General features: G+C 40.9%; 3 protein-coding genes across 4 annotated transcripts in view; 1 reads left to right on the forward strand and 2 right to left on the reverse strand.

Moving 5' to 3' along the window:
• The window catches only part of DAT (Sodium-dependent dopamine transporter), a 34362-nt gene extending 21280 nt beyond the window's left edge, over positions 1-13082 (reverse strand). Inside the window, exons 1-5 of the mRNA XM_087348979.1 lie at positions 12941-13082; positions 11901-12128; positions 9435-9595; positions 7910-8098; positions 7055-7231 (exon numbers count right to left, since the gene is read on the reverse strand). The gene's annotated coding sequence lies outside the window, so the exon portion shown is untranslated. The remainder of the gene's footprint in view (positions 1-7054; positions 7232-7909; positions 8099-9434; positions 9596-11900; positions 12129-12940) is intronic.
• On the forward strand, positions 8586-15102 carry lok (ovarian-specific serine/threonine-protein kinase loki). Its single transcript, XM_022086066.2, has 8 exons — positions 8586-8725; positions 9633-9902; positions 10227-10351; positions 10783-10908; positions 10990-11193; positions 11373-11584; positions 12690-12891; positions 12999-15102. The coding sequence occupies exons 1-8, from the start codon at positions 8605-8607 to the stop codon at positions 13107-13109; spliced, it is 1371 nt and encodes a 456-aa protein (XP_021941758.1). The 5' UTR covers positions 8586-8604; the 3' UTR covers positions 13110-15102.
• A 1408-nt stretch (positions 15103-16510) lies between these two features.
• spin (lysolipid transporter protein spinster) overlaps positions 16511-25792 on the reverse strand; it is a 28372-nt gene continuing 19090 nt past the window's right edge. For both annotated transcript variants that reach the window (XM_087348987.1, XM_087348986.1), the window contains one exon: positions 16511-18882. Coding sequence is in view for 1 of the 2 variants with exons in the window: in XM_087348986.1 (XP_087205112.1) it covers positions 18806-18882 (77 nt within the window). In the remaining variant the exon portion in view is untranslated. The remainder of the gene's footprint in view (positions 18883-25792) is intronic.

Genomic DNA, 25792 nt, shown 5'->3' on the forward strand with positions numbered 1-25792 from the left:
GACGTCAGGTGTCCGTGACGGAGTGACCGTCGAGTGTCGGACGAGTGAGTGACCGGGCCACTCAGGGACTGATTGAACGTAATGTCGGGTCAGGTTGACAAGAAAAATATATTTCATCCGTCATAAAGGCCGTAATGAATAGCTCGTTTCGCGCGCTCCACCTATTTAACACTTCATTCACCACACATCACAAATGCGAATGGCAATGCAGATTCTCTGTGGCAGGGGCGACGTTGCTAAATCGACAGCACGCGGCTTTCAAAACGCCAGGTTTCTCAGCACGAGACATTAACAGAGGACGAAGGAGTCTCTGCGAGTTCCTGCGATGTCCTCGGCAGTACGGAGGCCGCCGGCGAGATCTTTCAACACGAACCTCAATGCTACTGTAGCAGACAAGGACCAAAGCCCGCTATTGGTGACAGTTCTGAGCCATCTCCATCCATCTACCAACCTCATCATCTATCTTAATATTATCCTTCGATCTTCCGCCAAAATTCAGCATGCATCCCGCTTGCACGCCCAGCTAGACACTGCCTTCTATATTTATCTCTTCAACCTACAAATTACTGGGAAACAAATTAATCACAGCGCAGGCCCGCACGAAACACCCAATAAGAGGCCACCCTGAACACCATTACAAATATTAAACATGAATGCCTTCGAGTCAGGTAAGAGTACGTTTGGAAACGAGCTTTTTCCAAAATTACTGCATATTTCAAAAGGTTAACAATTTCACTCGAGTGGTGAATGGGTGACGTCACGAGATGATAAAACATGCTAGGACTTTCAATAACAACCACTGTTCACGGTTTTGCGTCATTCACGCCGAAACTGAAGTACTCGCCGACACATCCCTAGTAAACCGGGAACGTTAGGGAGGTTCCTGGTTCGAGGCCCGATCGTTAAATTACTCCGCTTATCACATCCCTCCCCCTTCATTCACCACCACTAACATTTGGCGACGAGTAAAAATCTCACTGAGCACATTTCAACCCCCATCCCCTTTTCAGACGCCCTCAATTCGTGTTCTTATTTGCTTAGGGTGGAAACCAACACGATTATAGCGAATTTCGAAAATGTTGTATGAAGTTATATTCAATTCATTGTTCCCGCCCGATCTGTAACTCGGAACATGTAACAAAGGTTTGGCAGCGTTTTTCTTTCTGTATATTAACACGAAACCATAAGAAAGCCGACGTCCGACCCGTCGGTTCGTCTGTCGTCGAATCGCCACAAAGCAGAATGTTTTTCGAAGTCAGAAACCCGACATTCGACGACGAGCGTGTCGAAACAAAATGCAGCGAGGAAGCCACAGAAATGCAGGCGATAAAGAAGTGGCCTCTGTTAAAAGAGTGAGCGCAATTGAAATGTTTCTTTCAACAGAGAAGAATGTAGGGAACGTCGTTCACTGCCTTCAACACCCGCGTCACTAAACCTGCAACCACAATGCAACGGGTAACGGAGCGGACGTTTCGAGAGATTAAGATTCTGAGAAAAAATAATGTCGCGATGTTTGTGCATTTCAATTCCTTTACGTAAGAACAAATCTACGCTGCTCCATCCACGGTTCGAAACATAACTGCATACAGGCCGTGCTCATAACCCTTTAAAGCTCTGTGGTAATTATATATACCATCTGTTTTAACATTCAATAACTCTAAAATTTGTATACATTGGATTCGCATGATTGTCATTATAAACAGCGATCATTTCCTTAAACAGCGTTAACCAGTTGATCTACGTAATGGTGAAGTGCTGTGTTTTCTTCGCGGTACGGACTGAATTCTTAAATCTAATTTAGACGAGCTTCGGCTTCAAAGGGTTAACCAGTTGAACTTTGTAATGGTGAAGAGTTGTGTTTTCTTCGCGGTACGGACTCCTGACGAGCTTCGGCTTGGGGGGGGGGGGGGGGGGGGTTAACTTACGTGCAGCCCGTGAGTGTCTCTTCCACCTCAAACGTTGGCCTACGAAATTTCAACCGCGTGAAGTTCTGTGGGCGTGCCTTGTAACCGGCCGGCGAAGGGCTTCCTCGTATGTGGACTCAAAGAACATTTCCAAATGAGTTTAAACAGAATTGCCATGAATGCTTGCAACTTTTTAACCCAATTTATCAATGGATGCTATAAATGTACGTTTACCCTTTGACTAGTGTGTGTGGGGGGGGGAGGGGGTGGCATTTCCAGACGCACGCGGGGGACGATTTCAGCTTTTCTGGTTTTACGCTGTGTAGAATGAACATACTGCATGGAGCAGAATATTCTTGAAAAGATTATGGTCGCTCAGCTGTTCAAGGAATTTATAGGCTTCTATGGAGCCCGAAAGTTAAGTCGCTTGTTCATAAGAGCTCGATACTGCACCCTATCCTAAACCAGCCCTGAAAATGGAGGCAGCATATTTATCCGAAGCACAAAACCATCACGCTAGCTTCGACAGTCGTGAAGTCCAGTCAGGGGCTCAGACGCGTGAGAATGAAATGGTAATTTGACGTTCGAGACTGCATCTGCTTCCATCATCGGGATATACTGCGATCCGGCGTTTTTGGCCACTGAACTTTGTGAATTTGAACCTCGGAGCGAGTTACTTACCAGAAGTTTGCTGAAAGGGAAGGCAGCAGGCCGCGTACAGTACACTCCAAATAAAATATCACCACGGTATGTAAAACAGGAAAGTCGATTTCACTACACTACAGACCACTAGATAATCAACAAAACAGACTCTTCGGTCCTCTTCAAATTCTCCAAATTCACCACCGCTGTCGCTGTCCACTTCATTATCTTCAATTATAAATATTAGTGACAAAGTGTGACTAGGCGTGACTAGGTGTGGCGAATTGTGGCCATAAGTGTCAAGACGTCACAAGACAACAATTATCAGGCTTCTACACCGCTGCACCGACACAGACTGTGCTAACCGACGGAAACTCCTTCCTTCCTTCATTGAGTGGTCCGCATACTGGGCTCTCCCTACAAGGCCAGCGGCCATAATCGGTGGATCCAGTTCTATTTCGGAATGTAACTCTATTCCCAGACGGCTGATCGCCAAGTTGAACTTACTTAAACCCGCAATGAACCGCACCGAACAGCTCATTTACGATATGGAACTTTCTGCCATGCCCCAAGGCCCTTAAAACACAGCGCCGCGGGGAACATTTGTACTACGAGCGAGGTAGTAACAGCGAATGGAGAAAATCACGTAACAGGGAGCTTCATAGTCTGTACTCTTCAGGAAAATTCATTAGGGCGATCAAATCTAGGAGGATGAGGTAAACGCGATAAATTAGAAATGTGTACATAATTTTGGTAAAAAAACACGAAGGGAAGAGACCTCTTGAAAGACATAAAAATAGATGACAGGAAACCAAAATGGATCTTAAAGAAACAGGTGGCCACGTTGCATAATCTGACCAGCTGAGCTTACATCAGCTTCTGAACAAGAACACGCAGTCACTTAGCTAGGACAAACGGACGCCTCTTAATATCGGGGGTGGGTTAAGAACGCAAGGAGCTCTAACTCCACTCATCGCCTGGTACTCACGTACCCCCACCTATACGAAGCACCGTGAATGGTCGAAAGCAGGACTCATAAAACTGCCTGTGCTCCGGGTCACTGGAGTCCAGTCCTCGAACAGACTAAACACCCGGACCCTCTTGAATGTGTCGAGAGCGAGCCCCAGTCTCCCTCTCACGCGTGGGTTTCAACTTTAATTATACAATTGGCTGAGCGGCGGAACCCGAAGGTTCAGCACTGCTCGTATCAGGAACTAGGTCTTACCAAGCTACCGTTTTCCAAAAGATCTACAGTCACGTAAGTCTGCCTTCTTCAGGACGCCGTCACAGTGTTTGCTCATAACTGAATATGGCATAGGAACGCAAGTTTAATTAATATATTATTGCAGGCCCCAAGTGCTTATAATAGAATATATAACTCTCGAAAAGACAGGGATGTCAATTGATATCGATAAATCGATACGACTCGATATCGTAAACATATATTAGATATCGATATAAATTTAGCCTGTCGATAATTTTGTTACTTCAGGCAACGTTGCAGATGGTACTTGCTTCGCGTGATGTCTAAACCAGGGAGCAGATGAAATCCACGTCCAAAAAACTTTTAAGTTCCGGTGCGAACAACGCTGTTCCTCGTAATGACCCTCCACCTGACTAAAAAACAATGAAAAAAATATGACGTGTGAGATAAGTTAATTAATTAGGTGCTGGAGAACGAAAAGTCTTTATAACCCGATACAGCGATTCGATATTTATACGACCACCTCCGACATCGATTTAAAAGTTCATATCGATTGGCTTCCCTACAGAAAAACAATGCTTTGTCGGTAAAGTACCCTGAAGATTGAGAAATCCCTACCACGAAGACGGAGAAAGCAGGTTTCTCCGAAGACCAGAGTCTCACAAACTACAAGACTATACAATCTGATTTGCAAAATTTTTCTCAGTTCCTCCGTTTTCGATAACATCGTTAGTCGACTATAACCGGCGTTTACAGTGCAAAAGCGATCTATTTGCAACAGTTTTGATACTCTGTAATCGTCGAAAGCATAAAACATTTAGTACATTGCAAATGTCAATAGGAGATCAGTTTAAACCAATCCTTTCTTACTGAACATCGTCATATGCTATGCTATTTCATGGTTTATTTTGATGAGAACATTGGGGGGGGGGGGGGGGAAGCCCTTTTGCGCCAGAAATCGCCAATTGAAGCAGCTGTTTGTGGACAGTATCGAATATTAAAGAGCCAATCTGAAAACCGATGAGCCCGGAATGTGGCTCCCAATAACACGCGGCTCGTCGCCTTTGATCGTCGCCGACAGACGCACTTTTAGCCGCTGAGTCCGCGTGCCTGTACTTTTTACCTTCCATCAACAAAGAACCTAAATGGCATGAGTAAAAGAATCAAGACCACCACGCGCATGCGCACTTCCTGTGCACTTGTAGGAACACATAAGATCAGAATTTGTCATCATCAGTCAGACATCAAGCAGATGTCGTCATAGTCATGAACTCAAAATGTAATTACAGACGTTTAATAAATGCGTTCCTGGACCCGAAAGAAATCGCTTACACGTTCTGATTTTGCGTGTATATTTGTCGCAATGGCTGAAGAAAAGGGAAACTCAACATCAGAATTAAATTCGCTCGCGTAGACCCCAATGAGCGTGCAGGATTTATTCGGAACCCATTTCGATGTTTCAAAGTCATAATGCCCCCGATACCTGGCGGCCACGCCCCATCGCCCACACTGAATTCTGCGGTACTTCCAAGACATAAACCTAGTGCGTATATAACAAATTTTGACGCGTATAAGCAATATTAATCTAGTCTATCTACACTTTTACTTCGCTTTCGACGACAACCGACGACCTATTCAAAAATGTTTCCGGTTATTTGTTTCCGATCGAGGTTCAGGTTGCGTCGTACGTCCTCCCACGCACACGTCTCTCCTCTCTCGCGTCCTCGGCGAAGTTAATTGACTTCACCGACAAAATCATCGTGGAGTGCTGATAACACTTCACTCAAAAGACCGGCGAAGACACTCGGGGCCGCTCTCTGCGCTGAGAGGTTGAGGAGGGTCCTCAGCGGAGACACTTCACGGAAGAGAGCTTGAATTTCTGCACAGACGGGCTTAAGTAACGCGTTTATCGCGAGAGACTTATGAAGTCTGCCCTTCAGGCGAGCGGCCAGACCAGTCGGTAAGACTAGCATAGCGGTCCGTTACTATCAGACACGTCACGAGCACCGACAGTTAATGAACAAATTTACTTAGAGTATTTTTTTGGGGGGGGCCCCGCGCTTTGTTTTCAGTTCGATGACAAAATTGCATAATTACGGGCTTAAAAATTCTATCCTAAAACCGGAAGTATAAGATGGACTGAGCGGGTAGCACGAGGATGTGGAATGGATTCAGATGTCTCAAAATGTAGTTCTGAGGGGGGGGGGGGGGGGGGGCTCGTGTGAACACAGAAATAAACTCTGTGCGTGGAATTTGACTGTCTTAAGAAAAATCCAGCCACACTGACCCAAGGTTCTTACACGCTGTAACTACGAACGCGTTCTTACATCTGCACGCGGACTTAGCTAAATTTTGCTTCGAAACATCTGAAGAACGACCTGTTGAAAGTTCAACATCACGACTGGCAAATGACTGCGACGTAAAGACGGGTGGGAGAGTGGAGACAAAGCTCCACGCATTCTTAATATTAGGTGATATTTACGACCACAAGGACTAGACTTTGCGACATTAACAGCGAGACGATGGGTCTTCTGGGTTGTTGCGCAGTGGAGGGAAAAGAAATCACCAGGTACTAGAAGAGAGTACGTAGTTCGGGTAACTAAGTAGACGGCTTACGGCACCGAATTAACCAAAGCCCTCCACCGGTCCCTGTCCTGGGTGTTTCACGCTAAAGTCGCCGTCTTCCTCACAGCTGAGATAATTTTAACTGCTCACTTGTTCAAGTAAGTTTTTGAGTACGACTGATGAACAAATGATATGACGCTGACGCCAAGACAACTGGGACAGAGTTAATACAGCAGATTCTCGTTATACAACGGGCGCCGAGGGGCGCACACGGACAGTCAAACAGGACAGGGCGTCGAAGAAAATCATGTTCTGCGATTATGCGCTCCATTAGACGGAATCTTCATATTCGTCGCCGTAGGAACGTAAAATCTCACTTAGGGCAGGACAATGGACCACTTTTGATTTCGAAATAAACGTGATGGTGATTCGCCCGTACGCACGCGAACTTACAAACTCAGCCAAAAAACTTTCCAAGAAGTTAAGTAAAGTGACTGAGACGGTTCACTGACAGACTCTCAACTCCGACCGCTTGGTCAAGGAAGACCACACCTTTTATGGAAGTAGGACGTTCAATGCCTTGTTCAAACAAGAGCGCTGATGGACCCTACCCTGCGCAAAATCAATCAAATCCCAACTGTCACAGACATTTTTTAATATTATACTGCCATTTACGTCTAGATCTTCCGAGAGGCCTCTTTAAGCCTCCGTTCCACGGAATATTATGAGCCAGGCTTACCTTGCAACTACTGGTCGAGGCGCCTGGTCCATCAGCATGATTCGGCGTTGTCAAATCGCCACAGTGTCACCAGCAGCATGAAACTTGTGTCGCTCTGCCCCATACGACGACGGTGATCTGATGAACACCCGGCAGCAGGCAGCGACGGAGTGGAGGGGTCCAGCGCCCTGCGCACTCCTGCAGGGGAACAGACGTTTCGCCAATAGAAAGCCGTTCCTTGCGCACGTGATTCAAACGAGTGACGCGTGCAGTCACCAGCCCTCGACAAAACTGCATCGTCCTAACCTTCACTTTACTGACTTTACTAATAACGAGATTTATCAGCGTCCGAAATACACGTGGAACTTAATGATTTGCTTAGAAATCAGCAGTTAATTTGTTTACATTCACTAATGTCGTTGAACGAACCAATTTGAGAGCGAACAAAGAAGGGAGATGTTCTAGGTTGTGGTGCCACGTGGACTTCTAGGCAGATAGAGACAATTCAAAATAGAATACTATCTCCATATTCAGGATTGAAGACTGAATCTGTAGTCTGTGCCACAGCCCAGAACAACATCGACAGAAACACATTAGATTGGAGATGGAGACAGCAGGATCCTCATTAACATTGATAATCATCCACGACCTGAAGACAGTAATCTAAGGTTTTTACCTCCATTAACTCCTCACACGTCAAAGTTAAAGAAATTTGTTTAACAACGTGCTCCATTTTACTAACTCTGAGTTGCTAACTACTTTATTTTATTTTTCAAAAGCAACGATTTGAATGACTGGAAGTATTGTTAAAAAATCACAAATAAGTAAACAGACTGAAATAAATAAATAAATAAATGCACTTTTCTCTGTACTTACACGTTATGCCGACGTCAACTGCAAGATTGTATCGAAAGATATGTTCTGTCTCCATATACGGCTCGGAGAGAAACCTGTTTCAGGACCACCATGTTCACCATGAATCTCTCCTGAAAGCGACCGAAACTGAACCCGAGTCTCCGCGGGGGAGAATTCGTCCAGCCTGATGATACGACCTCACATAAACCTCTGTTAAAAAATTACAGTTCAGTTTCACCACATATTTTGTTCGTAGTTTTTCGAGAATTTCGTTAGGTAAGAAGGTTGGCTTTTCAGGTTTTAATTATCTTCTGGTCTGTAAGTCCCAAGTTATCGAATAGCGATGGTTACTTATCTGTAAGGGTTTCTTGCAGCTCGACGTAGGTACTCCCAGCAAACACAACTCTTTCGTTTTTGCTCGTGACTACTAAAAACTGTATTTATTTTGTGCACGTTTTAAATTTTCCGGCCGGAAGACGCCATAGACATGCGAGCTACATTGCTCGGAACTACCGTAGGTGGCAGCACGAACCGTGGCACGGGACTAGTTGTGCCATCTATACTGCTCGATTGGCTAATAGCTGAAGAGCGATAAGCGTGTTGAGAGGGAAGATAACGATGGTAGTATATACTCGAGCGTTACGTTCTGGTTCTTAGTAAACAATCATTTAAATTCAATCTTCTAGCAAATAAGTGTGTGCAAATAAACAGTTATCATGTGGAGTCAAAATCTGCCTGATACTCAGAACGCGAGAGATGATATATATAGCCAAGAAAACGAGAATCCAAATGTGTGGGGAAGACTGTATGCAACTAAAGAAAAGTTCATATCGTTAGGTACATGCATTATTTTTCATTTTGAATTAGCCTGCGAATGAAATTTAGTTACATACCCGTATTTCAAGGACAAACTACACTAGATCTAATAACGTGCAAAATTACGTCATTTATAGTTTTGTGGCATGAATACAGATGTATACGTAAAATGTAATTACACCCAAAAGTTTCTCCTCAAAGTAATATGCTATTATATAATTATAAATTGTTCACACGTAGTTTACTATTCAGAAAAGAACATAACACGCCGGCTATTTCCTTATGAACAAAATTTTCAACATTTTGCTTCTTCAACCTCCCACCTCATTTAGTAACTAAATGCCCAGATTTTGACACAGTACTTCAGTGATATGCCAGGGTCTCCATTGTGTTCTCTTCCCTTAGAATTTCTGACCAAATGTTAATGCTTTTGAATCTCTCCCATGCATACTACATTTACTGTCTGTCCCAATCCAAACCATATTTAGAACAGCAGTTTTCTCAAACTTATCCCAGAATATTGTCCAGAGTAATGTGCTCTCAAATACCGTGTCTGTAGACTGAGACTACACTGTAAATGTGCCAGATTGTAAATTAAGTTAATTTGTCAGACTGAATGCTGCTTCTAGAGCACAACTAATATTAAATGGCATGTAAATGACTTGCGTGGACTGTTAAGGGTTTGTCGGGGGCTGCGTTCCGACAGTTGAGTGATGTACGTAGTATGCACCTGAGCTACTTGGGTTGCGCACAATTGCATTCCTGTCACAAGGTGGCATCTCAGTTTCCACTTTCCACACTGAAGATGAATGTCTTCTGGGATGTTATGCTGTGTAGTCTAGTAGGTAGTATTGAGGAGATTATTGACTCCATTATCAGGGTAGTGAGAACCTGAAATTTCACATAATAAAGTGTAAATTTCTTACAGATCTGTCAGATAATGAATACACTATCGGGCGTGCTCAGGACTGCAGTATTACGATCTCATATTTAGAAGTCAGAGAGGATGTCTTGCAGACCATTAGCAAGCAGCACTGCAGAATTGTAAGAACAGAAGTTTCATCAGGTACACCGGAAGTTTACCTGGAAGATTACAGTTCCAATGGGACATACGTGAACAGTGAAAAAATTGGGAAAGGGAACAAGCGAATACTTAAAAACAACGATCATATTTCACTGGCTTCACCTCAGTTTAAAGGTACGTTAATTTTAATTGTTAACTGTTGCAAAAATATCAGGCATGTGCTTTATTGGTGTGAACTTTGGATTACGTGGCCTACGCAATTGATCGCATGTAGCGTAGAGCAGTGTAAAAGCAGCGCTTGAATTTTGAAGCTAATCTAGTTCTTGATAACTCCTTTTGCTTTCTGTAACAGGAAGACGCACGTGCCTCACCTCCTGCTACCTTTCATGAAATTAGTCCAACTCATCTTTAAGTCCTGAATCATTTAAATCATTAATCTCACCAACTGTTCCTCTGTGACTACACGATCTCGAGTAATGCGTAATTTCACTCTTGCAGTGTATGTATATGTGGATGCCTCGGATGATGGCAGGAATTTTCCTGAAGAGATACGGTCGGAGTATATCGTTACTAAAGAACTAGGTGCCGGAGCTTGTGGAAAAGTGTATCTTGTATTTGAGAAGGTAAACATAGAACAGGAATGTAGAATTATGTTAGCCCACTGTATTAATCTGATGAAGCAGTCACTCCATTGATGGATGCACAGGGCATTAAATTGTGAACAAGTGACCTGCATGTCAGCCTTTTAAAAAGGGTAGTATTTGTGAGACTGGAAAGTGTGGAGCAGCACAGTTTGAATTACCACTGAACAAAAAGTGAACTCTTGACACTTTATCATCACAAAAGTTTAACCAAATTTAACAAGAATCCAGTGTCACTGTAATTCTGGTAACCCCCACATATTTCAAATGTCTGTCACAAAACTTGTGTGAAAATTGCTCAATTAAAATGTTAGAAATATCAACCACGTTTCTAAAAAAAGTGCATTTACTTTTTTATTATAACAATCTTATGAATGTATAACCCGATTGTCTAATTTGATGTTATTTTGTAGAAAACGTGCAATCGATATGCCATGAAAGTTGTGCAGAAGAAACGCTTTAACAGCATTAAGGGACAGAACAGAAATAACCCAGACAAGACTCTAAATGAAGTGAACATTCTTAGAGCCCTCAAACATGTGAGTTAAAAGAATATGGAGAGATCTTCATTGTTTGATGTCAGTGTTAAGTTTTGATGTTAATGAGGATACTGTTTGCAGCCGTGCATCATTCGAGTGGAACATATCGTGGACGCGCCGGACGCAGTCTACATAATTCTAGAGCTCATGGAGGGTGGTGAGCTATTTGATCGCATTCAGTGCTCAAAGCAGCTGAACGAATCCGAGACAAAGCTAATTTTCTACCAGATTGTTCAAGCAATCAAATACTTGCATGATAACAAAATTACTCACAGGGACCTGAAGGTAAGTTTTAGTTAAGTTATAAAAACAGTTTTGCAGACTTTTCAGCATATTTTGTTAAATGTGTGTTTCTCAGTGTGGCAGCGGTGATGACGCTCGTATACAAAGTGACCATAAATCATTACAGTTCCAGAATCTCCACGATTCTTTCTCATATTAAGTTTAAATTTCTTTTCTTTTAGCCTGAAAATATTTTGCTAGCAAGCGAAAAGCGGGAAACACTCGTAAAAGTATCCGACTTTGGCCTTTCCAAGTTTGTAAACTCGCAGAGCATTATGAAGACCTTCTGTGGTACCCCACTGTATGTTGCCCCAGAGGTTCTTGTAACCAAAGGAATGGGCTCCTATACCACACAAGTTGATATTTGGAGTTTGGGCGTCATTTTATTTACATGGTAAGTGTCAGTTTCTTTACAGAACATGGACCGTCTGGTTCATATCCATAGAGAATGACAATTTCATTGACAGATCACAAAGTGTCCATTCATATAGAGGAAATTGGTACTGATGCTGTTGGTTTGGTTGGAGGCACTTGGATTACATCACCTTAGTAATTTAGCTTGGCAGAGAAACACTGCATTCACAACGAAACTTCATCCATTGTCATCAGTTTGTAAGCCCGCAATAAAGATCTCGGTTTAATCGCATGCTGTCCACAGTTTTAGTAGTTGTTGGTCAGTGTTATTGTAAAGCTGAAGTCCTGGTACTTACCAAGCACCACACCCTAAAGATGTATGGGGCAGTGGAGGTACAGCTTTTCCTTGACCTCAGCGAGTGGTCGGTTTCACTCCTCGTCTGCTTTACACCCTTGGGGAAAGAACGCCTGACACCCATTGGATAGGAGACTGGGTAGGCCTCAGAGCATTTAGCAGACATTTTAATGACCATTAACTAATCTTAAAAAGATGCTGTACCAGGGAGTAGGTTTGAATACCACAGCTGTAAAGGAAATAAATGCATTATATACACAGCTGATGAGCAGGGGATGTGGCAAACTACTCTACGAGAATAAGCAACGGCAGCATCGAGAGTCAGAATTGCTAGGCAACAAAATTATTGAATATTTATCAGCATACAAGTATTTGGGATAATTATCTCAATTACTGAAGGGATATGGAAATAAAATTAGTCCAGAGAAAGGGGTGGGGGGGTTGAAATGTTGCATATGTCAACATAACCACAAATAAGAATACATGTCAGAAAGGGCAAATTTGAATTACGGTAGTTAGGCTCAAAACAATTAGCTACAGTGCACGTACAGAATGAAAACAAATACAGGGGTCACATAACCATTACATCTCAAAACACCTGTAGATTACAGCAAACAAATCCTTGGGGAAAAAGAGATCTGTGGTGTCAGGAGAAAATATGCAGAGACTGGCTGCACCTACAGGGTTTGTGGTGATAATGTTTATATAGAAGGGAACTTTGCTTTAAACTTCGGAGGTAAAGTTTCTTTTGAGTATGTAGTGATATCTGGGTTTTGTTTTTAATTTTCAGTTTGAGTGGCTACCCACCATTTTCGGCCGAATACCGGCCACTGTCACTAGTTGAACAAATCATGAATGGAGCGTACTCATTTCCTGCTAGGTACTGGCAAGGAGTTTCTAATAATGCCATTGACCTGATTAGGAAGATGTTAACAGTTGATCCAAGCAGCAGAATTACAATTGACGAAATTCTGTGTCACAGGTGGCTACAGGTAAAAGTTACTCTATGCATTATCAAAACTTGTCACCACTGGTACTTACTAGTCGTCTTTGGCCAATAAACTTGCACATACAAGTATATTTATTTTGTTCTGTATAGGACAAGAAGCTGGAGAAGACATTTAAAGAGCTGACAAAGCACGCGCATCAGGATGACGAGCGTTCTCCGCCGCAGAGACGTCGGAGGCTCGACGGAGAAGACACGCATTAAGTCTGATCTGTGGAACCAAAGATACTGGTGCTAAAGAGATCTGAGAAGTTGCAATTTCATACCTCATTTGTTAAGTACAAGTCAGGTGAAAATGTTACCACATACTAGAACCTAATGTACTTACTTAGGACATTCGCTGCCATCAAGCTTGCTTCTGCCAATTGTGATAGCTTTTCAGGCCACATACAAATATGTTCCTTATGACTGATGATGCCTTTTGCTGTTTCACTGCTTCATGTTTGAAGTGAAGTCGTCTCTTATAAAATTACGCCACAGAACGCAACAATTCATTGAACTCCGATTCCTTGTTCAGTTACAATCTTGGTTTGAGAGTTTTATAACATTTTCCATTCTGAAATTTTATAGTTCGGCTTTGAATTGCCTGAACGAGTAAATGTTTCACAGACTAAATGATTGGCCTTTTATATTTTTGAAGGATGTACCTGCATCATTGGGCTACGTGATATGCAAATTGTTAATGTGCTAGTTTTGATAATCACCGTTGGAAGTGCACGGCTGTCCTCTTATGAACGGGCATGTTGGTACAAGTGTGAAAAATTGAATAAGCACAAACTTAGGCGATTAGTTTTAAGTTATGTTCCCGTAGGTCAGGACGGCTAGAGACATAATTATGTCATTTCCCCACATATTTATTCTATACAGTTATGATTATTCAGTTAATAGAAATTTATATTTGCTAAGGTGACACAAGAATTAAAACTTCTTGTCTTGTTTGCTGCTGTGCCCCAATTTCTTGGTCACAGGGCACCGTTTGTTGTTATCACTGTTCTTGTTAACAGTGTGTTTCAGTTCCTTATAGAACAGAATCATATACGTTATTATACATTTAGTCAAATTTCACTATATCAGATCATGCATGTACATTTTTTTGTATGAACCTTTATAGAAAATACAAGTTTTCACTGTGTAATCATCATGTAAATCAGTGATTTGTTGTTCAACAGAAGAATCTGACAAGAGTATATATATACTTTTGAAATTGAAAAGTCTTAATTGTAGTTCTGCAGCCATGTCATATCAGCTGCATAGGCTATATATAGTTGTATTATTTTTGTAAATGATTATAGTCATCATTACTGCATTTAGAAACGTAAAAGGATTATATTATTTTTTGTTGTTTTTTGATTGAACTATTCTGCAGAAAGTTTTGTATGGCAATGCCAATTTCTTAATTGATTTTTGAAAGTAATAATTTCAGTAATGAAAAAATATAACATTTTGTTGCACTAAAGTACAAATGATTCCTCACATGACAATGTAAGCACAGTTTAGCCTTTAATCCCCCCCCCCCCAAGTATATTGTTAATGATGTAAGGAGAAATGTAACTGGAGCTGTACTGCAGGTCAGGAAAGCGTGATACTGTACACGAGAGTTAAGTAAGTTCCTGTGATGTATGCGGCATGGGGAGTCGTGCGCTGCACTAGTAGCAGACTGAACCTCATGCTCGTTCTAATACTCGATAACGCAGAATAAAGCAGTCAGTAATGACAAAACAAATAAATAACAATACTACAAACGGCAGAAAGCAACAAAGACACGTGAGAAATATCTCCACTCAGGAATGTGGAGGCTACACATACACCCACCATCAGTCGCCTACCAGGCCACCTACGTCACAAGTATTTATTTAACTCTCAGGTGAAGTGGTGAAAGGGAACCTGCAAATGTGACCAGTTATTGCATTTAACTGATATCAGGTACATGGTAGTTTTTGGTGCCGACACTTTTACTAACATCTCAAGACACTGTTAGCTGCAGAATGAAACATTATATTCCGAGTATTCTTTTCTAGGAATTATGACACTTTCTTTCAAGTTGTGTAATTTAGAAAATATGGATAATTGCTGTGATTTTACAAGTTTATTAACCATAAGTACAAGACAAGACTTTTGTTGACTACTGAAGTTTGTCATTTATATATTTTATTTTGTTCAATTTTATAAAAATTAAAGCATTTATAAAAAAAAATTACCTGCGTAATTTATTATTTCTCATGGAACAGATGAACTATTTCTCTTGAGAAGGTCGAGCACTGGGATTCTGATTACAAGGAGACAGCCCTGAGCAGTAATATGTCAGGATTTGTAGCTGAACCCATACTGTATGGTTTAAAAAGAAAAGGGACAGCTTTCCAGGTGCCCTCATGTTTTAACATTGTTTTGTGGGACGCTGGTTCTTCGAACTCTGGCTTGTGGTTTTCCTCATCGAGGTTCAGACTGCTTTACAGCATAACTCTTCCGTGAAGTTGCAGTTTTTATCAATTTTATGCAGTTTTTTGAAATAAATTTACGTACCTGTAGACTTCGCTGTAACCTGGGATTGTACCTCAACTTAATGCAGAACTTAAAACCCACCTGGAAAAGAAAAACAAAATCACAAAATGCGAAAAAATACATTCCACACTGATCAGTCTGAATGGCAAGTAATATGACGCATGATCTTACCTGCCTCCCGTCACATATTTCTGAAGTCGTTGGCCGTAGCACTGCTGGAAGTATTCTTCTGTGTCAAGATGTCTTACTCTTTTGAACAGCGGCTACACCTGGACATATTGATGAGCCAAAACAAACCAATGACATGCTTCTCTGATTGTGATCCCTCTGTATACAATGTCAAAACAGATCTGAACACTCTGTCCACGCATATCTGTATGTTTGGAACAAATACACAAATGCTGCATCACTCAGCAATGGCTAAGTTCACAACTTTTTGACGCTACTACGTACACACACTTACATTTACACTTAGTTCAAACATACTGATAAAAATAGAGAGTATTTTTTGACAGCTATGTCAAGGTACAGCCCTTCCACCGTATATGAACACTATACTCGCTGCTTTTCACAGCCAGCTAAGTTCATTTATCTCTATTACACGAGAAGCTGAAAATGTTTCCACATGCTGTGGTTCTCTGGATATGTAGGACATCAAAACGAAACGCTTTAAATTTTCACGTGTAAAATGTTCTGAAAGACTTCTTAAAAATTGACCTATGACTTTGTTCAATACTTTATGTTGCTGTTTTGGTTTCTTGTCTTAATATGCCAATTCTTACTTTACTGACTACATTCTGAATATTTTATCTGTGGGCAGCTACAACATTGGTAAGTTTTCACTTAATGTAAGCCTGATAAACACGTGATGCCCTTATGTAAATTTTTCTACATCCACACAAAAGGAATCTTGAGTCACGCCTTAATACCACAAGGGCACTATCACTTCTTATCATCCACCCTTGATGATTCATCAGGGCGAACTTCACTTGGCGAAGCAAAACCTGTGCAATGATCACCCTCGGCGGGAAGACGCAGAGCTACTCTGGGAAACATTAAAGTTTGACTAGGTATACCATTCACTGGGTGAACTCATCAATAAGATATTTCAAAGAGAGAGTTTCCATTTAATTTAGAGTGATTAATCACACATGCTATTTACATTATCAACTGAAGACACAAAATTAATCAGTCTTAACTTGTGAAAAATTGCCCCTTCACTGCAGTTTTTCTTCTTTAGGTCACACATAAGGGATTAAGTTCCATCAATCAAAAGCAGTGTTAGCAGCACACTCTTTTGCGTCATGCACATTTACATTTAAAAAAATATGCTGTCGACACATCCCTCCAGCCCACAAACACACAACAAGTGCTTTCAGGGTGCATCATACAGCCATTAAAGTGATCTGGACTGTAGGTATACTAATTATTATAATTAACATTTAGGAACACTAATGCAGTACATTCTGGATGAGTGGGAAATTACCGCCCATGCCTCGATTACACTTTTCACTCAACCAAAGCCCACAACACATGGTGCTAAAGAACACAAACACATCGTATACTGCCTGTAAAATATGATGGAGTGCAGCCATCTGTTATTCCTGCCCTCTTCAACAATATAAAACTACAGGGTGTTCAAACGTGTTCAAACTTCTGAGCTCCGAACAAAATACAGTTCTTCAGAAATAACACAGTGGTTCAAGTCTTAATTTTGAACATCATGTAAAAGGTTGAAATTCAGAAATACTGGCAAATTTCAGAGATAAATCTTACTTAAATGCTTTATGGATTCTCCCAAAATTAGCCCATATAAATTTCGGCTTATATTATTCTCTTAAAGTACACCGAATTTTGGTTCATAAATTTCACGAAAGGATAATGTGAATAAATAAACTAGTATCACAATAACAGATATCTCATGCAAATGAACTACACAAACCATTTTCTAAACTAAGAGTGCCCAGTTTGCATTTAAACTGACTTCCTCTCACCTATCAAAAGCAATAAATTCTGTCAGACTACAGAACTCATACACACTTCAACATTATTAATGAATGTGTTAATTATGGCTACTGAGATACAATTTACATCTTCTTCCTCAGTAAATTCAATGTAAAAGTTTCTGTAACTGACACAGGGCAAGAAACAAATTGAATACACTCAACAGAGCTGTATCCAAACAAAACAGTGGCATCATTCGGAGAAATCCTACGTTTAGCGGCATACAAATAAGCTGGATGGCAATGACTGGTGCGAGTAAGTCACGGTGTGACGCTTAGAGGCATTCGATTAAGTACTTGATGAGTTTCATACAAGAGATCATTTCTATACCATACAACTGGTTACATGAAAACTGACGGTTTTACCCATCTCAGCGTGGAACGAAGTAGACCATATGAAAGTCCCTTTACCAATAAATATAAAATCAAAAAACCAAACTGTCATCAAAAATGTGTATTACTAAAGACAACACATATTTGGAATGAAAGTCTGAAGCAGTTTTTTGACTGGCAGGCAACCCATATAAAGAGGAAATACTTCGATGCTTTAGATAGCAACTATACAGTGCCCCGGTACAAAGTGTTGAAGTAGAAGATGCGCAAATTCAAGGTTCGTATGGGTAACTACAGCTGATAAAAGGAAATTAACATTAGATTATCTGGTATGTAAATTTATGTGTACAGTGCTGAGACAGAACATACAGCACATTTAATTTTGATCACTTTACTGCTGAGGTCACTCACCCTTCATTTTGTGCTACCAGCATTGCGTCAAGGGTCAAGCTGAGCACAGAGACGACGACTTCGGGGGGAAGGCGGCCGCATAGAACACATTTTCACTACAAACTCATCATCATTGCATCGCGCACACATGCACACAATCTAATAAATAAGGTATCGGTATGTATACAGTAAAAAAGAAACGTGGCCGTCAATAACCGTCCCTTTCAGGAGTGAAAACGAATATTTGTGTTTCCTTGTACTGCTTAATGTCTTCATCCTCACTAGACAATCCGCACTTCAGACTAGAAAACTGGATAGTTAGTTTCAACAGACTGTCTTGCATAAAATTGATGAAGAACAGTTTTCAAGTCCATGAAGTGCTATCACCTGTAAAGTCCGCGTGGCATAATTCAGACTGACATCCAATTCACGTAATTTCCGCTGTACGGCAATTTCGCCCGTTTGCTCAGAAGCGATGAACGTGCAAGCGTTCATTCCGGCTTGCCCAAAGAGGAAACTATCGAATGGAAATGATATGCAAGCGAGATGTCGCCGATAGTTTAAAGGACTAGCGGCATGTCTAATTGCTTTTGAACGCCTTCCACTTCAAAAGGTCTGAATATATTTCCAAGATTTGAAGAATAAGCACTGACTGCAACCTGTGATAGTTCAGCACTAAGCCACGAGATTCTGGGACTGTTCACTGGAGGACTGCGCGTCTTCTGCGTACATATGAGTGGGCTGCCCATTTCCTGCAAGAAGGCACACAGAAAAATTGAATGATGCAAACTGATGATAACTGCAGGAAGTTAGTCCAGTCTTAATGATGTCTACAATAACAGCTGCTGTGCGTAATTGCTTTAACCCTTGAAGCCAAAAGTCATCTACAAAATATTTACAAATTCACCTAAAATAAAACAACACATCTCCATTACAAAGATCAATATGACGATCAGGTAACAAATTCTGTGCACAAAACTCAAAGTTACCAAATGTTAAAGCGGGCAATTCACCAAGCTTTCATTTTAAAGGATTAATACAATGAGCCTTACTAAGATCAAATGGATGTTAATATAATTTTCCTGGAAGACTTTTAACCTCTTCTGCTTAAGGTTTCAGAGTTGATATTTCCCTTGAATGCATTACTGATGATCAAACAGCATCTTAGAGCAAAAATTAAGTCACAGTACCATTCTACAAACTTTAAAATAATTGAAATTTTGTGGAAAAGTCAATCAACCTGGAAACGAATCAAATACAACTTTAAAATCTTAAGTACTATGGTAAATTATGTCAAAATAAGTAGGTTTGAAAATGCATGGTTTTATAACTGCCCTTTTTTAAGCAATTTCAACACAGACTCAGTCCCTCTGCAGTAGTTGGTATCAAGTTTAATTCCCAATTGAGCAAAACATATCAATATTTTAATATTATTTCAATAAACTTATCTTTATGGGCCATTCTGCACAGCAGCGTTTGTGATAAACAAAACTAAGTTGAATGCAACAACTACTCCACATTCTTTCCAGTTCATTATTCGTCATCCTCTCATTCAACGCTAAATAGTGTTACATAAACTATAAATAGAGAAATACTTCACATCGAACATGCACGCCCAGTCACCAACCACAATACATTCATGCATGCAGACAAGCAACCTCCAGACACCAAAAAGAATTTGTAGTAGCATGCGAACGTGTACAACAAGAGTGGAAGCATGAAACTCAAATTTTATAGAAGTGACTCCGCAGTTTTGAAAAACAAATACAAATTATTTCCAGTAAGATAATCATTGGTAACGTTGGTCTTCTGGGTTATAATGCAATTTGGACCTACAGACAGATGCTAGCATTTTGGAGAAACATACTGCCTGCATCTTCAGGGCTCAAGTCGCACGCACGTAGAAGCCCACACAGCATTATAACCCAGGAGGCCAACATTGACAAGAGAAACTTACTTACAGTGCAAAGTATTACGAGTAGTGAAGGGCACAAAATTACAAGTATGCTTCTATTTGTTATGGTACTGAGATTATAAATTTCGGTATGTGTAATGATGCCTCTCAATCCAAGGTTATTCCGAAACAGACGTCAGTCCTTGAGGATGCACCACCAATGGACAACGGCCTAGCGAACAGGAAACTTTTCAATATCAAGTGGTACACGACGTAAACCACTCCAACTCAAAATCTTCTTGCAAAAAAAGAAAAAAAGAAAGAAAGTTTTAATTTTGCGTTCCCTAGGCAAACCACAACGTTTTATGATTACGTTAAAACAAACAGTGTTTTACAAGCGACTTATCTGCTAACCAAACTTGCAGCCACAATCTGCCATGTGAGTCATAAAACAGGCGCTGCGGAATGTGTTTAACATCGCATAAATCACCTCTACAACAATAATAAATAACCCACAGGCTTGTTTTCCGCCCCGAATAGAAAACTGGGCCTTCGCCTTTATCTATCATACACAAACCAAGAGCAGAGTACTGATAATGCTACCTTTGTTGTTTCTTTAGGCGAGGTTTAACAAATGAAAGTCGAGCGAGGTACTGAAGTTTCCCTTGGGTGTACAAGGATCCGTGGATTCTGTCAATATATCGCTGTATACACAGAGTGTCCCACAGATTCCACGCCACGGGAGAAGTACTATTTTGCAATAAACGGACACACATAAAGAGTGGAAGGTTGTATAATTGTGCGCTCCCAATCTCGTATTCGATTCTTTTTACCGTGAATACGCCATTTTGGTTCTACACGATTTACGTAATCAATAATAACACTTTACGGCGATGTTGCCACGTTTACATAACAGTTCGATAGTCTGGGTTTTGTCCGGGAGTTCCTGTCACCCCTTCACAACCAGTTTCCCCTACTCTGAAACACCTCCCTCTCTTGCTTTCATGCCAACATGGCAACATCGCAGGAACTTTTTTTACAGATAATGTAAAGAGTGAAGAATCATAATGGCTCGTCAACACTCGAGATAGGAAACACACGATTTGCAACAATTTTTCCGTCTTTATATTCTTCTGTATCCTACTAAATAACCGAATTCTCCTATGACCCCGGTTTTATGGAACACGCCATATAAGATCATATCATGAAAGACGTAATAATAAATTGATCTTGTGTACTTTGGTCGACAAATTATTTGGTTATGTTTTACGAGCTGATGTCCTGGAATTAAATTCTTTCCGTTTGGTTATAAATTTAGTGGCGAATGGTGTATGCTTCGGTCATAAATATTAACAGATTTTCTTCCTTAAAATATGATAAAGTGATAAAAGAACACTTTGTCTATTAAATGATAAGACTTGTGGTACTAAGTGGCCGTGGCAGACTTAATTTTGTGTCTCTAAGACTAAGGACCCACTGACGCGACTAGTCGCGCGCGGTTTATTAACTCGGGTGCGGCAAGTCGCGCGCGGTTTATGAACTCGCGCGACTACGCGCGACAAGCATTTATCAGAATTTAAATGGAGGTTGAAGAGAGAGCAGCCCCTACTGTTCTATCATGTCCGTCGTGGGAAAAAGCTAAGTCGACGATACTGGATACATCCCATGTTCTTGGAACGTTCCACAAAAGGCGCATTCCATCTGCTGTACGACGACTTACGCAAACACGACGAGAAGTTTTTCAACTACACAAGAATGAGTGTGAAATCGTTCGACCAACTGTTACAACTGATCTGGGAGGAAATAGAAGGAACGGATACAAATTTTCGCCAGAGCATACGCCCTGAAGAAAAACTCATGGTCACTTTAAGGTATGCAAAATTTATTTCAGTTATTCATTTAAATATCTCCACCTAGTCTGAACCCTAAGACAGAGTTTCCAGCGATACAGCAGAATTCTCCAAGGAGTGGTCTGAGGTTGATAACTGAATCAACTTGATCAGTTCAATTTTAGCCGTACTTTGTCGCGCGCGACAGCTCTGTCGCGTGTGTCCTAAACGTAACCGCGCGCGACTCGGCAGTCGCGCCGCGCCAGTGGGTTTTGCAGCTACAAAAAGCAATACAAAGCGCACGGCTATAAAAGTAACGAACTTCAACCAGAGCGAACTCAGTGACGCTGTAGGTCGCACGCGGGAGCCGGAGCTGTATGTGAGTTGCCTGTATTCCATATGGTGATGTCCGAGAAATCTTTTGACACAGAGTTGTTCATTATGGAAATTGATGAACGACCAGCACTGTGGAACAGCGGTATGAAGGAATATAGTGATAAAAATATAAGAAAAACTTTGTGGGAAATGGTTAATATTTTAAAATCAAGTCTTCAAGCTAGACAAGAAAGCGAACACCACGACTCTGATAAATTATTTTTGTTGTCGCTTCTGGATGACTTCTAAATAATACCAGACTACTGCAAAAGTACGGCTAAAATTGAACTGATCAAGTTGATTCAGAGTTATCAACCTCAACTTGTTTTCTCAGCATACCATTCACACAATGAGAATTATCCCAATTCACGGACTGCAATCAGAAATGCTGCTCATCGCACCATCCACAACGTGGTTATTATTCTACCTCCTATCCGGACAGGCCGTCAACATCAGACCACTCCTTGGAGAATTCTGCTGTATCGCTGGAAACTCTGTCTCAGGCTGCGGTCACACTGGAAGCGTATTCGCGCAAGTCTTCAGTATGAAAATGGAGCTAGAGGAAGAGAACCGTTTGCTTAAGTTTTTAGTAGCTGGAAGGAACGCACGACGATGTTGGATGAATGATATTTACCAAAACAGAAGTGAATGTGAATTCCACACAAGTTTTGATAAATTTCTTTCATGACTATTACAGGATGTCGTTGAATACATACCAGTACATATTAAATGCTACTGAGGAAGCAATTTAAAAGCAGAGTAATTTCCAAAACTGTATTTCACCATCAGAACGCTGATGAATTCTTTGATAGATGAAAATTTCCTAATTGTGTGGGCTACATTGATAGGAAACATATCCGTTTGAAATGTCCAGAAAAATCGGGGACGCAGTTTTATAATTACAAACAATTTTTTCCATTGTTTTGCAAGCTGTTTGTGACGTAAACTATAAATTTGTGTGTGTTGATATAGGCTGGCACAGAAAACAGAGTGATGGAGGAACCATCGCTGCATCGAGTTTTTACATACCCCTCGAAAATGGATCATTGAAATTGCCACAAATTGCAAATCTTCCTCATGTTTTATTAGGTGATGACGCGTATCCTTTAAAGACTTATCTGATGAAACCATATCCAAAAAGAGATTTATCAAGGGAAGAACACGTATAATTACAGACTCTCCGGAGCACGGAGATCAGTAGAATGTGCCTTCGGTATAATTGCAGCCAATTACTCTGAACCAGATAAAGCTGATTTAATCGTAAAGTGCATATGCTTGTTACATAATATTGAGAAGGAAAGTATTTATGATCCATCTATTACATCGTCAACACCACAAAACGCGAGCATAATAAATATAATCAATCACTATCAAATAATAGGTCAGCACAACAGGCTTGTGACATCAGAGATGCATTTAAAAAGTATTTTAACAGTAGTGAGGGTAGCATTATCCAACAGTTCGACGTTCCCTAATTATCTGTGCCACACACAATCCACTACTTCAACAAACATAAATGTAGAATTTGTACTGGTGTAGAAAGGAAGAGTTTGTAATAAACTTAAATTGCAATATTTAGTCACTAATTTCTTGCCATAACTTCCTTGAAACCTCTCTGTTGCGATAAGTTTTCATTTTTTGGTCCCACAAAGCCTTCTCATTGAACACAAGATGAATTAATTTTCCAATATCCATCTATTCGCGCGAATGGAAACAAACATGTTTGAACGACGAGCGATAACCTCGCTCGCAGTGTGACCGGTTACAGGCCTTGTAACGTGTTTGGTAGTTCGCCCGAATACGCTTGCAGTGTGACCGCAGCTTCAGGGTTCAGACTAGGTGGAGATATTTAAATGAATAATTAAAAATTGATGTGTGATAACTGAAATAAATTTTGCATACCTTAAAGTGACCATGAGTTTTTCTTCAGGGCATATGCTCTGGCGAAAATTTGTATCCGTTCCTTCTATTTCCTCCCTGATCAGTTGTAACAGTTGGTCGAACGATTTCACACTCATTCTTGTGTAGTTGAAAAACTTCTCGTCGTGTTTGCGTAAGTCGTCCTACAGCAGATGGAATGCACCTTTTGTGGAACGTTCCAAGAACATGGGATGTATCCAGTATCGTCCACTTCGCTTTTTCCCACGACGGACATGATAGAACAGTAGGGGCTGCTCTCTCTTCAACCTCCATTTAAATACTGATAAATGCTTGTCGCGCGTAGTCGCGCGACTTCATAAACCGCGCGCGACTTGCCGCACGCGATTTAATAAATCGCGTGCGACTAGCCGCGAGTCGCGCGCGGCTAGTCGCGCCAGTGGGTCCCTAGCCTTAGAGACAAAATAAACATTTGAACAGCCTCACTCTTGACTTACGTCGATAACACGGCATTTTAAATCTGTTACGTCATTTGTTGGATGTCTGTGAATGATGAACTGAAAAGGATTTTGAAAAATAAAATGTACTGGCTTGTATGTCTGGAAGAACTGAGTAAAACCACGAAAATTGGCAGTGACGGCTACTCTCCTGATAGAGGTCGTCCCTAACACTAAGAAATATGCTCTTTAGACCGAGAATTTTGATACACAGAGAAGCTGAGTAAAACCATGACAGACAGCAAGTACCAATGCAGAGGTACGATCCACAAATACAGACTCCTGAGGCAAACGTCTGTAGACGGGACATTTAAAATCTTTGTCTACCCTTCACATAACCCCGTCAGCCTAAGTTCACCGTTTCCAAGATGTTATAGTTATAGATGCTACCAGCATTGCGTCAAGGGTCAAGCTGAGCACAGAGACGACGACTTCAGGGGGAAGGCGGCCGCATAGAACACATTTTCACTACAAACTCATCATCATTGCATCGCACACACATGCACACAATCTAATAAATAAGGTATCGGTATGTATACAGTAAAAAAGAAACGTGGCCGTCAATAACCGTCCCTTTCAGGAGTGAAAACGAATATTATTTCAATAAACTTATCTTTATGGGCCATTCTGCACAGCAGTGTTTGTGATAAACAAAACTAAGTTGAATGCAACAACTACTCCACATTCTTTCCAGTTCATTATTCATCGTCATCCTCTCTTTCAAAGCTAATTAGTCTGTTACTGAAAAAGCATCCTTACATAAACTATAAATAGAGAAATACTTCACATCGAACATGCACGCCCAGTCACCAACCACAATACATTCATGCATGCAGACAAGCAACCTCCAGACACCACAAAGAATTTGTAGTAACATGCGAACGTGTACAACAAGAGTGGAAGCATGAAACTCAAATTTTATAGAAGTGACTCCGCAGTTTTGAAAAACAAATACAAATTATTTCCAGTAAGATAATCATTGTATGAGACTTGTGGTTCTCACAGCGGTGAAAATGTCAACGTTGGTCTTCTGGGTTATAATGCAATTTGGACCTACAGACAGATGCTAGCATTTTGGAGAAACATACTGCCTGCGTCTTCAGGGCTTAAGTCGCACGCACGTAGAAGCCCACACAGCATTATAACCCAGGAGGCCAACATTGACAAGAGAAACTTACTTACAGTGCAA

This window comes from Zootermopsis nevadensis, unplaced genomic scaffold (assembly GCF_977971745.1).
Source record: "Zootermopsis nevadensis isolate Lab colony 2312 unplaced genomic scaffold, Znev_1.0 Znev_ptg000015l, whole genome shotgun sequence".
NCBI lineage: Eukaryota > Metazoa > Arthropoda > Insecta > Blattodea > Termopsidae > Zootermopsis > Zootermopsis nevadensis.

Excerpts from the sequence above, each read along its gene's own strand:
- lok (XM_022086066.2), top strand. The coding sequence starts at position 8,605 with ATGTGGAGTCAAAATCTGCCTGATACTCAGAACGCGAGAGATGATATA. Across the intron at positions 9,903-10,226 it reads GGCTTCACCTCAGTTTAAAG|TGTATGTATATGTGGATGCC; the intron begins GTACGTTAATTT and ends TCACTCTTGCAG. Across the intron at positions 12,892-12,998 it reads TGTGTCACAGGTGGCTACAG|GACAAGAAGCTGGAGAAGAC; the intron begins GTAAAAGTTACT and ends TGTTCTGTATAG.